This window comes from Camelus dromedarius, chromosome 15, assembly GCF_036321535.1.
Source record: "Camelus dromedarius isolate mCamDro1 chromosome 15, mCamDro1.pat, whole genome shotgun sequence".
Lineage (NCBI taxonomy): Eukaryota > Metazoa > Chordata > Mammalia > Artiodactyla > Camelidae > Camelus > Camelus dromedarius.
This window is the reverse complement of record NC_087450.1, coordinates 13,606,370-13,619,081: the sequence shown is the minus strand read 5'-3', so window position 1 is coordinate 13,619,081 and position 12,712 is coordinate 13,606,370. Positions and strand designations below refer to the sequence as shown.

At 44.0% G+C, this 12,712-nt stretch overlaps 1 protein-coding gene and 1 non-coding gene across 3 annotated transcripts in view; both read left to right on the top strand.

The window, feature by feature from the left end:
- ANXA4 (annexin A4) overlaps nt 1-12,712 on the top strand; it is a 63,529-nt gene that overhangs the window by 38,270 nt on the left and 12,547 nt on the right. For both annotated transcript variants that reach the window (XM_031467199.2, XM_031467201.2), the window contains 4 exons: nt 1,831-1,944; nt 2,793-2,883; nt 4,539-4,618; nt 6,722-6,778. In XM_031467199.2, the coding sequence (XP_031323059.1) occupies nt 1,831-1,944; nt 2,793-2,883; nt 4,539-4,618; nt 6,722-6,778 (342 nt within the window). The remainder of the gene's footprint in view (nt 1-1,830; nt 1,945-2,792; nt 2,884-4,538; nt 4,619-6,721; nt 6,779-12,712) is intronic.
- On the top strand, nt 3,306-3,383 carry TRNAV-AAC (transfer RNA valine (anticodon AAC)). Its single transcript has one exon. It is a non-coding gene; the product is annotated as a tRNA-Val (tRNA).

Genomic DNA, 12,712 nt, shown 5'->3' with positions numbered 1-12,712 from the left:
TTAAAAAAAATGATACAAATGCACTTATTTACAAAACAGAAACAGACTCACAGACATAGAAAACAAACTTATGGTTACCAACCGGGAGGTGGGGGTAGGGGTTAACAAAAGGGATAAATTAGGAGTTAGGGATTAGCAGGTACAAACTGCTATATATAAAATAAACAACAAGGTCCTGTTGTATAGCACAGGAACTATAGTCAATACCTTGTAATAACCTATAATGAAAGAGAATATGAAAAGGAAGATATGTATATATATGTATAAATAACTGAATCACTATGCTGTACACCAGAAACTAACACAACATTGGAAACCACTATACTTCAATTTAAAAAATAAAAATAAAAAAATAAAAAAAGTAAATGCAAAGAAACTAAAACAAAAATTAAATTAAAATTGAAAACGCTAGTCAGACAGGGCTGCTTTTCAAAGACGGGGATTAACCTGTCGGGTGGGACAGGGCTGGCTCACCTTTTCCCCGGAGCATCTACACACAAACCTTGGCTGAGCACCAGTGGAGAATGGGGTTCTTCCCGTCAGATTACTCAGACTATCTTCTGAGCATTTTAAAGTCTTCTCCATTCCCAAAGAAATTTAGCGCCCATACGCATAATGTGTGAACTAGAGACAGAGTGTTGCCACACACTTAGGGTTGACGATTCTGCTTCAGAACAAAGCTAATCTGACAGCAGTTTGTTAAGATGACCAACGTCAATGGATTGACTGAACACTTATTTATTTGTTCATTCATCCATTCGACATGTGAGGATGTAACAAAAATATGCACAATAGATTGAAGTACAGTGTTGTGGACTCAGGTTTGTGAGAATCAGAGATCTGAACTTGACAGCAAATTGTCTCCTTATTGCTTGGTTGATCTTAAGCAGGTTCTTAAACCCTCTGACCTGTTCTAGGAGGAAATGTGACTAAATGTGTTTAGAATTTGGTCCTTTGTCCAAATAATTACATTTCTTTTTAATAACTGAGCCTTAAGAAGTGATCATGAATGATCCACAAAGATGCAGCTAAATGCCTGTGGAGAAGAATAGTAGAAAAATAAAAACAGAAAGAAAGAAATTGTATTGTGCCTACATATGGAACTATCTGCAGCTGTTAAGAGTGTTGTAGGTGAATATTGACTTGGAAATATATTCAGGATATATTGTCAAAGGAGCGAATACATTGATCTCAGGACCCCTGTACACTCTTAAATTATTGAGGACTTTTATGTTTTTGTGGGTGACATCTATTGATATCAACCATATTAGAAATGAAAATTGAAGACATTTAAAAATATGTATCTGTTAGCTTATTTTAAAAACAATAATAAATCCATTACATGCAACAGAAATAACATTTTTAGGAAAAAGAGCTTTATATTCCAAAGCAAACCAAAAAAATTTAGTAAGAAGATTGACATTGTTTTATATATTGCAAATCTCTTTAATGTCTGTTTAATGGAAGACGCTGGATTCTCACACCTGCTTCTGCATTCAGCTTGTGGCCATACGTGGTTTTGGTTGGAGTATGGAGAAAATCCAGTCTCACATAGGCAGTTGGGAAAGGGAGAAGTATTTTAGTGTCTTTTCACGTAACTGAAGATCTGTAGATGTGTCAAGCAGCCTTTGGAAAACTCCAGTGTGCAACTGTGAGAGAATGACGGTGTAACATCAGACCCCAGCGTCTCACAGTCTTACTATAAAGGTGGTTTCGCGCACACGGGCCCCAGGAAGGGATCTCGGAGGCTCCAGACATCCCTGGACCACACTGAGGGTGGCAGGTTTAAGCTACCACAGCAGTTAAGCAGAGCGCTTTCTTGCATCACAGGAGCTGCTGGATGACTTGAAGTCGGAACTGAGTGGCAACTTCGAGCAGGTGATCTTGGGGCTGATGACGCCCACCGTGCTGTACGACGTGCAGGAGCTGCGAAGGGCCATGAAGGTGCGTGCCCCTCCCCTCGGCTCCGGGGCTGGCAGGGCCAACGCGGACCGCTGCCGGGCTTTCTCAACACACTGTGACAAGGGCCTTCTGAGAGTGGGGAGGAGGAGGTATAGGAGAAAAATGTCCCTTCATTTAGGACAGCTTGAAAACATGACATTATATAACAGCAATTGTAAGTATACAGATCTTCCCCCCTAAATTGGGGAATCATTTGGTGTTTCCTGGGGCTCCTTAGGCAGTGGTTTTTGGTGCAGCTCCAGAAACTTTCTTGCTGTATTAGAGACTTCTGAGATATGGAACTTTTGACTGACACTTCTGGGTCTGCTGTGAGCTCAAAACTGACCCCCAAAAAGGGTTCTCAGCCTCCTTCGATACCGGATCCACTGTGCCCTGCCCCAGGGTCTACCAGTTTTTAATGACCAAGTATGAAATTCAGAGACAGTGACCCTCCTCAGCTATGTCGATAAATACTCAGCCTTGTGGAAGGGTCTGGGCTAGGCTTTTTGGGAAAACAAAGAGGTAACAGCCTTTGCCAGAGGATTCTGCCCTTCAAAGGAAAAGTACAGGGGGTCAAGGAAGGACTAAGCCCCCAGAGGGCAGAAACTGTCCCTAACCTGGAACAATAACCAACACATAGAAACAGCCCATAAATGTTTGTTATTGCAAATAATGATTATGATAAACACGTTGGAATTTGAGTGGGACAATTAAAAGTGAGAAAATCCGGTTGCTCGAATTCGGTGAGTTGTCTTTATTCTCTGCAGATTCCCGGTTGTGTTCCTCCTATGCCTGGGACTCAACTTGGTAAACTGAGTCCTGACACTCTCTCCTCTGGGTTTTGCATGTAGGGAGCTGGCACGGACGAGGGCTGCCTGATCGAGATCCTGGCCTCCCGGTTGCCAGAGGAGATCCGACACATAAACCAGACCTACCAGCTGCGTACGTAGCATCCTCAGTGGCCCTGGCTGAGGCCCTGTGCTCTGAGAACTAGACTAGCAGCAGGTGGCTATGCACTGATCAGACACTCCTCACTGAAACACTGACCGAGGGGGATCCTCAGGTCCAAGCTCTGCTTTCAGATGGATCCCTGTCTAGACAAATGGCTTTTCAAGTCTTCTCAGGTGCACCAGCCACTCTACTTAGGCTCCCGGGCGAAGTGTTTTATTACCCTGAAAGCTGGAAAGATGTTCCTTATCCAGCAGAGATTCAGAGGGTGGTGCCACCAGTGAACCTCAGCATTCCAGGGAACTGCTGGGAGAAGCTGTCTGGCCCACCATCCTACCTTCAGACTGGACTGAAGGTCCTGCAGCCACCTCAGAGTGACAGCCATTTACCCCCCCTGTTAAAAATCTCCAGAGGACGGCGGGGAGGGTATAGCTCAGTGGGAGAGTGTGTGCTTAACGTGCACAAGGTCCTGGGTTCAATCCCCAGTACTGCCATTAAATAAATAAACAGACCTAATTACTGCCCCCTGGCAAAAAAAAAAAAAAGAAAAAGAAAGAAAGAAAAAAAGAAAATCTCCAGAGAACAATACATATGAGGAGCCTTTAAAAGATGCATGCCTTTTTGCCCTAAGAATATAATAATAATAAAAAAAAAAACGCACAAAGGCTTAGATTCCCACAGTGTTTATTCAGTACTGTTTGTATTAGCTTAAAATGTCCTACAGTAGCAGATAGGCTGAACAAAATATTGTCCACACCGTGGACTATTATGCAGTCATCAAAACATATATTGAAGGATATTATTAAATTACATTCAGCGGTGTGGTAGGTGGGTAAATGAAAAAGACAAATTATAAAGTGATATGCTATGATCCCATTTAAAAAATTTTTTTTTGACTTTTTGTTTTTAGGGGGAGGTAATTAGGGTTTATTTATTTATTTAATGGAAGTACTGGGGATTGAACCCAGGACCTCATGCATGCTAAGCACCTGCTCTACCACTGGCTATACCCTTCCCCTTTATGATCCCATTTTTAAAGAAAGAAAAATATGCGTATGAGGGGGAAAATGAGGAAGGGTATTCTCCAAAATGTTCTCAATGATTATTATTTCTGGGTAATTAGATTAATGGTGAGGTTTTGTTTTTTCCCCCTTCATTTTGCTTATTTCTTTTCCCCTAAGTTTTCTGTAATAAACGTGCACTTTGGTAGAAAGAAAACAAAACAGTAAGAGGTTTTTGGTAAGTGTTTAAGAGCAGATAATTCTAAACCTTGGGAGTCTGGTTCTCACGCTGGCTCCCCCCACCCCACCTTGCTGATCACAGGTCTTCTCCCCTTGGGGCTGTGATGAACTTGGGCTTGACAGCCCCCTGCTTGTCCCCAGACACGGGTTCAGGAACTCCGCTCTGTTTGCCTTTCCACGTGCAGCTCAGCCTTTCCAGTTCTCCATGTCCTGCAGACCACACTCAGGATAGACCCCCGGACAGTAGGGACCACGGAGTGGGGATCACAGCCTCGCCTTCTGGGTGTCCCATTTTAAGGACCAGAAACATCTCATTTCCCCCATGATGACGGGCTAGACCTATCTTGACCATTTTACCAGAGTTCAGTTTTTGGAAAACTGATGAGGCTCATTTTACTCTCTTGCTAGAATATGGGCGGAGCCTTGAAGATGACATTCGCTCCGACACTTCCTTCATGTTCCAGCGGGTGCTGGTGTCTCTGTCGGCTGTGAGTCACTCCCTCCATTGGCTGCTTTTGATGGGGTTGGGTTTGATTAAGACGCTCACTCTCTCTCCCTTTTTCCAGCCTTTTCTCATCCTCTCAACCTCCCAAATGTGCATATTCCCCTGTGTTTCTCTTGGTTCTCTCTGTTGCTTTATCTTCTCTCCTTTAGAGACTCTGGCTAGTCATGTGTGCCCATCTGTTCTCATTTATACGGACAAGTACCTGATGCATGCCAGGTGCTCCCACCACTTAGTGCGCTGAAAGTGATGAACATGACCAAGAGGCAGCCCTGGGCTTTGGAAGTTTGTATGGTCATCAGGGGATATACCAGGTACACAGGTTGCTATAACACAGGCGTGAAAGGAAGTGCCCCAGAAAGAGGCACAGAGGAAATGGAAGGATCAAGGAGAGATTTTTGTTTGCAGAAACAAAGAGACGGCTTCATGGCAGAGCTGCTGGCTCAGAAAGGACTCAGAGGGTGGCTAGGATTTTTAGAGGCATAGGTGTGGGAGGGTGCGTTCCCGGCCGGAAGAACAGCAGTACAAGACAAGGAGGCAGGAAACACGGGGTGTGTTTGGGGAACAACTGGCCGGGAAGTTGAGCTGGTAATTCTATGAGCAAGGTGGAAAGATGAACCAGGATCCTCTGCTGGGAGGAGTCCACACTTTCTTTGGAGAGCAGTGGGGAGCCTCTGAAGGTTTGGGAGCAGTAGAGTGATATGACTGGAACTCCTTTTTAGAAGAGTCATGTCATGGCGATGTGTAAGATGAATTGACCTGGAGGCTGGGAGACGAGGCAGGAGGTTCCCTCAGCATTCCAGGTGAGAGAAAAGCAGGACTGCGCTAGTGTGGGAGCAGGGGTGCCAGAAAAGAGAGATGGATTTGCATGATGTTTCACACAGCTTCACAATTTTATCTCCATCCCTGACCTCGTTCCTGAGTGTGAGACTCTCGTTTCTCACTGCTTTTTAGATGTTTCCTTACAGATATTCTGCCGTCACCTCAAATCATTCCTGCTGAAGGAAACCCGAACTCATTTTCCCTCCAAACCAGCTCTTCTTCCTGGCTTGTCTTTTTCTCTTAATGTTGTGGCTGTTCTTCCAACAGCCAAAGCAGAAGCTGGAAATCATCTCCAACTCCCACCTCGCTCTGTCTCCGATATTTACTTAACAATGCCGGCCTGCTTTTTTTAAGTTTTATTATTGAAGTATAATTGATTTACAATGTGTTAGTTTCAGGTGTAGAGCAAAGTGATTCAGTTATACACATACACATACTATTTTTCGGATTCTTTTCCATTATAGGGTTACTACAAGATATTGAATATAGCTCCCTGTGCTATGCAGTATACAGTAGGACCTTGTTTATTTATTTTATATGTAGTATTTAGTATCTGCAAATCTCAAACCCCTAATTTTTCCTTCCTCCCTCCCTCCGCCAGCCTGCTTTTCTGTTTCCTACTATCTTTTCTTGTCCTCCCAGATTTACCCCTGCTGAGCCATGCCTAGACCATAGCACACTGGGACAGTATAGCAATAAAACAGTCAACAAACCAGAGGAAAGTAGCCCATTTTGCCACTGTTTGGCAGTCGTCCAAGGCTTCAACCCTGCCCTCCCGGCGAGCTGGTGTTGGAGAGGGATGGGGCACTTTCAGGGGCTCCTTAAGCCCCACATTGGTCCCTGAGTCTCTTGATCTCCTCTCTGCCCAGCCCCTGTTTGGCAGAATTGATTTCTGTAGATTTGCCAGTTAGGAAGACAGACGCCAGCTGGGGAGACCCAGGAGCAGGGGGTAGGTGGGAAGAGGGGGGGTGGTAGTGGTGGGGGCAGTCACCAGGCTGCATTTGTCCTCCTGCCCCTTTCAACTGTCAGAGACACCCACATAACATCAGGGAGCCACCCTGGGCTCACCCTGTGCTCGGTCAGATCAGAGCCATGGGCATAATGCAAGCACATTCTAAGACACCTGTCCTCTCTTCCTAGGCTGGAATCATGACCCCTTCTGTCTGATTACCATGTCCTTGGGTTCCCAGGTATTCTGTCTTATCAGAGCCCCCAGATCTTCCTGGATGCTCTCTCAGTCTCTTTGGTTTGTGTTTCTCATCCTCAGGGTGGCAGGGATGTAGGAAATTATCTGGATGATGCTCTCGTGAGACAGGATGCCCAGGTGAGTTGAACTGCAGCTTCTTTCTTCTCTTTGACCAATAAGACAGGCCCAAGTTGGGGGACACCCTCTTCTCTTTCAGTGTATGTTGGCCAGGCTGGGATATGTTATGAAAAAAGATTCTCACAGATGACCCTTAATAGCAGAAGTTTCTCACAGAGATACGTGGGGCTGGGGCGTGGCGTGGGCATCGTTATATAAGCATCCCTGCGTTCCATGTTTCCTAACATTGGGACCGTGGTGTGGCTGCCCCATAGAAGCCTGGAGGGTCTTCTGAATCACTTGGAGGTAAAGGGACCTGCCTTCGCTTTGTTGACCTCAAATTTTTACCTCCCCAAAGGGAACATCGGATACAGCCTATGTAAAATGGCTTGGCACAGTGGGTACCCTGTTGGGTAAAATTAATGCCAAACCCCAAGAGGCAGTTGCTTCCCTGGCACCAACCCCTGGTGTATTTACTGTGGCTAGGTAACACTAATAATAATAGCTAGTAAAATCATGAGTTCTTGCCAGATATCAAACACTGTTCCCAGCTCTTTGTATGACATAAGTCATTGCATCCTTGCAGTAACTCTATGAAATAAGTATTGCTATCCCCATTTTATGGACAAGGAAAATTGAGGCTCAGAGAAGTCAAGTTCCTTTCTCAAGTTCACAAAGATAATAAATGACAGAACTTGGATTTGAACCTAGGCAATTTGGATCTAGACTCTATACTCTTAACCAATATACAACCTTAGAGAGAGATTGGTCCCATTCAGTATGTGAGGTAGGAACCTCTATGGATTCTGGAGGAAAGAACCTTTTGCTTTCACTAGAAGGGAGAGGAGTAGATGGGTCCTAAGAGTTCTGAGGACTCAGGGAGGCCTATTGCACCGAGGAGATACAGGAAATTGCCTTCAGTCCAGAAGCTTTGAGGAGGGAGAGGGTACTGAAAACAGTGTAACTCTCTGATGCTTATGTGAATGCCAGCTACCTCAAGGAGAGCATTTTGGGACATGCTGGAAGGAACCTCTATAGCCCAGGGAACCCCATATTTAAATGAAGAGTTAATAAGGAATTTATTTCTGAAACATTATATCCATGATCACTTTTTTAGGCATTGACTAGGTGGAAGACTTGTTTTTTTCCTTACAACAAATCTGTGGAGTAGATATTATTATTTCTGTTTTATAGATTAGGAGACTGTTGCACTGATTTAAATAACTTGGACAGAAATCAAATAGCTGATAGAACTGGGCTCTTTGAATCCAGATCTGTCTGATTTTTTTTTTTAAACCATGCAATTCATATTACAAAGCTGTAGTAATCAAAACAGTAAGGTATCGGCATTAAAACAGACACATAAATCAATGGAACAGAATAGAAAGCCCAGAAATAAATATATGGTCAATTGATTTATGAAAAAGGAGGCAAGAATATACAATGGGAAAAAAGATAGTCTCTTCAATAAATGGTATTGGGAAAACTGAACAGCCACAAGTAAAAGAATGAAACTGGACTGCTGTCTACACCATACACAAAAATTCACTCAAAAATGGATTAAAGACTTGAGTGTAAGAAACCATAATTCTCCCAGAAGAAAACATAGCTGATAGGCTATAAGACTTAGGTCTTGGCAATGATTTTAATCTGACACCAAAAGCAAAACTAAAAAGTGGGACTACATTAAACTAAAAAGTTTCTGCACAGCAAAAGAAACCATCAACAAAATGAAAAGGCAACCTACTGAACAGAAGAAAATATTTGCAAATCACATATCTGATAAAGGGTTAATATCCAAAATATACAAAGAACTCAAACAACTCAAGAGCAAAAACCCCAAACAATCTGTTTTTAAGATGGGCAGAAGGTCTGAGTAGACATTTTTCTAAAGACATACAGACGGCCAACAGACACATGAAAAGATGCTCAACATCACTAATGATCAGGGAAATGCAAACAAAACCACAATGAGATGTCACCTCACACCTGTCAGAATGGCTGTCATCAAAAAGACAACAAATAACAAGTGTTGACAAGGCTGTAAAAAAAGGGGAGCCCTCATGCACTGTCGGTGGGGATGTAAATTGGTGCAGCCACTATGAAAAATAGTACGAAGCTTCCTCGGAAGAATACAAATAGAACTACCTTGTGATCCAGCAATTTCACTTCTGGTATTTACTGGAAAAAAAAATGAAAACACTAACTTGAAAAGATACATGCGCCTACATGTTCATTGCAGTATTACTTACCATAGCCAATATACGGAAGCAACCTCAGTGTCCATCAATAGATGAATGGATAAAGAAATTGTGGTGCATATGTACAATGGAATACTACTATTCAGTCACAAAAAAGAGTCAAATCTTATCATTTGTGACAACATGGATGGACCTTGAGGGCATTATGCTAAGGTAAGTAAGTCAGAAAGAGAAAGACAAATACTGTTTGCTCTCACTTATATGTGGAATCCAAACAAACAAACAACAACAACAAAACAAGCTCATAGATACAGAGAACAGATTGGCGGTTGCCAGAAGCAGGGAGTAGGGAGTGGGTAAAATGGGTAAAGGGGGTCAAACAGTACAGACTTACAGTTATAAATAAGTCATGAGGATGTAATATACAGCATGGTGATAATAGTACACTTTTTTAAAACATTTTTTATTGATTTATAATCATTTTACAATGTTGTGTCAAATTCCAGTGTTCAGCACAATTTTTCAGTCATACATGGACATATACACACTAATTGTCACATTTTTTTCTCTGTGAGCTACCGTAACGTTTTGTGTATATTTCCCTGTGCTATACAGTATAATCTTGTTTATCTATTCTACAATTTTGAAATCCCAGTCTATCCCTTCCCACCATCCGCCCCCCTGGCAACCACAAGTCTGTATTCTCTCTCTCTCAGTCTATTTCTGTCCTATATTTACGCTTTGTTTTTGTTTGTTTGTTTGTTTGTTTTTTAGATTCCACATATGAGCGATCTCATATGGTATTTTTCTAATAGTACAGTTAATAACACTGTATTGCATATTTGAAAATTGCTAAGAGGATAGATCTTAAATGTCCTCATCATAAGAAAAAAAATTCTGTCACTGTGTATGGTGACGGATGCTAGCTAGACTCACTGTTGTGATCACTTTGCAATATTCACAAACATCAAATCATTACGTTTTACACCTGAAACTAACATAATGTTCTATGTCATTTATACCTACATTTAAAACAAAACAAAAACCATGCAATTCACCAAATAAATATTTTGAGGTTCTTCAAGGAGCACAGTTCTTGGAAGTGACCAGGTGAAAAGTGCTTCCAAACAAATTTGGGCTGGAGGAGGTTGGACTCAGGGAGTGGAACTCAGAAGAGGGTTTTTCTGGATCCTCCGAGTCTTACGAAGAGGCCAGGAATTTAACAACTTCAGCCAAGGTTTCAGCTCTTCTTCCAAGATAAGGCAATAGGAAAACTTGGTCAATCTATGCTACGTGCATCAGTAGCAAGGGACCTTTGCAAACTTTGGGAAGTATGGCTGGATTTTGCTGTAGGAAAGTAAATGAGTCTGAGGTGAGAAGAATTATCAGGGCAGGTGGAATAAGGTGGTAATTTATTATAACAGGAAGAAAATTAAAAATACAGTGAGGCTGTTATCTAAGAGTCTGATTTTATCTATTCTTGGGATGAAAACTGCACTACAGGAAGTAATAGGTAGTGTTCAGAATTCCTGCTGTAAAAAGACATTCATAACATATGAAAAATGCCCTTTGGAGCTTTTGTTAGAAGATGGCACATATTTGATTCCCTTGTGAAAAACAAACAAATTGGGAAATACAAAAATAGAGGAGAATCTGCGTCAACACTGGAAACCATGGAGGAGGGCCATTCAAATGCCAGATGGGCAGCAAACCTGGGCCAAGGACACAGGGGGGCCATTCCTGCCCCCAGAAAAGAGGCTAAACCTCCCACACCATCACTCCCCTCCCCAGCTGGAAGCAGGCACAACAGCTTCATGGAAATGGGGTGGGGGGAGGGGGGCTCCTCAGGAAAGACTTGGGCTGCGTCTCAGCTGCCCCCGCTGGACTGGCAGCAAGTGCTCCTGCTTGAAATTCAGCCACATGAACAGTGAGGAGCTCTAAGAAGACTCGACTTCACCTCGTTCTGGGGGAAAAGCCAGGTCCGGGTAGACAGTGCATCATTTAAAGATGGAAAGAGCATGAAAATCAGCAGATCCCAAGTCAAACGCTGTGTGGCCTGGGAACAAACCGAGGCACGACGGTGAACATGGGACTGTAAGGAAGAGACGGATTCCAGGTCGCTCGGGATCCTGGCGCAGACGAGAGCACAGCCACTACCCAGCAGAGCCCGGCCCAGCCGGCACCCGGGACGCGGCTGCCCTGCTGCCCCTGTGACGCTGGGCGCAGAGAAAGCAGCTGTTTCTGCACTCAGTGCTCAGAACAGCGGGCACTAAGAATGGCTTGAATCGGGCATCGCGATTTTCTTTTCCTTCCATGAAAGCACGTTGTGAGGATTAAATGAGATACGTGTATAAGCACATGGCAAGCTTTGGGCACAATGGAACTGACCAGGAGAAGGTCCCCTTCCTGGAGGTGATCCATCAGTAGGTCTGTCTGGGGAGGACTCTGTAGAAGTCGTTGGTCAGGTGTGACTTGCTTGCCTGGCTGAGCTGCTGAGCTGGTATCAGTGGCCTGTGTCCTCTCAGGACCTGTTACTCCGTGGGGGGCCTCTGGCCCATGTTCAGAGCAGGGCCCTAGGTGGGGGTGAAGAAGGTCCGGAGTCACCTGGTCCATGAGTGCTCGTGCTGTGAGGACCCTTCACAAGGAGCAGGAGGTGGTTTAGTCATTTTGGAAGGAACGCCAAAGGTTCGCTCCTGGCACGTGTCCAGTAGGTGAGGGAGAAGTCAGGCCCCCATGTGGAGCCCCTCGATGGGCCGACCATAACCCTATAAAAGACCGTCCAAACCAGGGCAGTTGGGAGCAAAGGGGGCTGCTGACCGCACAGGGGCGGCAAGTATAACCAGGGCTGTTACAGCCTCCTCGCAGGTGGAGAGTGCATTTTGCTATTTCCTAAGGTGTTTAGGGTTGAGTGTCAAACAAAAGCTGTCGATCAGTAGCTCTCAACCAGGGGCAGTTGTGTGTCCCTCCCAGGGCATGTGGCAGGGTCTGGAAAGCAGGCAGGAAAGTGGGGTGCTGCTGGCAGTTCGTGGGTGGAGGCCAGGGCTGCTGCTGCACACCCTCCAGTGCACGGGTTGGGGTAGGGGGTGGTCCCAAATGCTGACAGGGCTGAGGTTGACAGACCTGCTATGGAAGAATTATGGCTTGGGCGGGGAACAAATGAGAGAACAATGAATTTTAATTAAATGAGAGCTAAAAAAAATGCAATGAGAAAATGATGGAGATAAAAATGGAGCTGGATGGAGGGCAAGCAGAGAGAAAGAGGGCTAGAAGAGTGGAGGAGAAATGTTCTTGGATGAAGCAAGGACAGACAGAATCTAAATGTTTATTAGAAGCAGGAATGATCAGAAATGACATTGCAGAAAACAATCATTGTTGTGGGCAGTGATACTGAAAAAATCTCCAGAGCTCAGAAGATGAGGACAGAGCAGTCAGAGAGGAGGAGGACTACAGGGGAAAGACAGTGGCGATTAGACTCTGAGACAAGGAGGGTGTAGACAGACTTGCCCTAATATATGTTTAAATGCATAATAAAGGTAAAAATAAAGTGTTTGGTCCTGGTGTAAGAACAGAAAGAAGCCAATGGAAGGATTAGAAAGTCTAAGAGCAGAACCACGCCTGTGTGAGAAGACACAGGGCATGTTTCAAGTCACTGAGGAAAACACAGATTACTTAGTGGAGTTGGGACAATGGGTTAACCATTTTGGAAAAAATAAAGTTAGATCCCTACTTTCACTTTGCCTCATAATAAATTCCA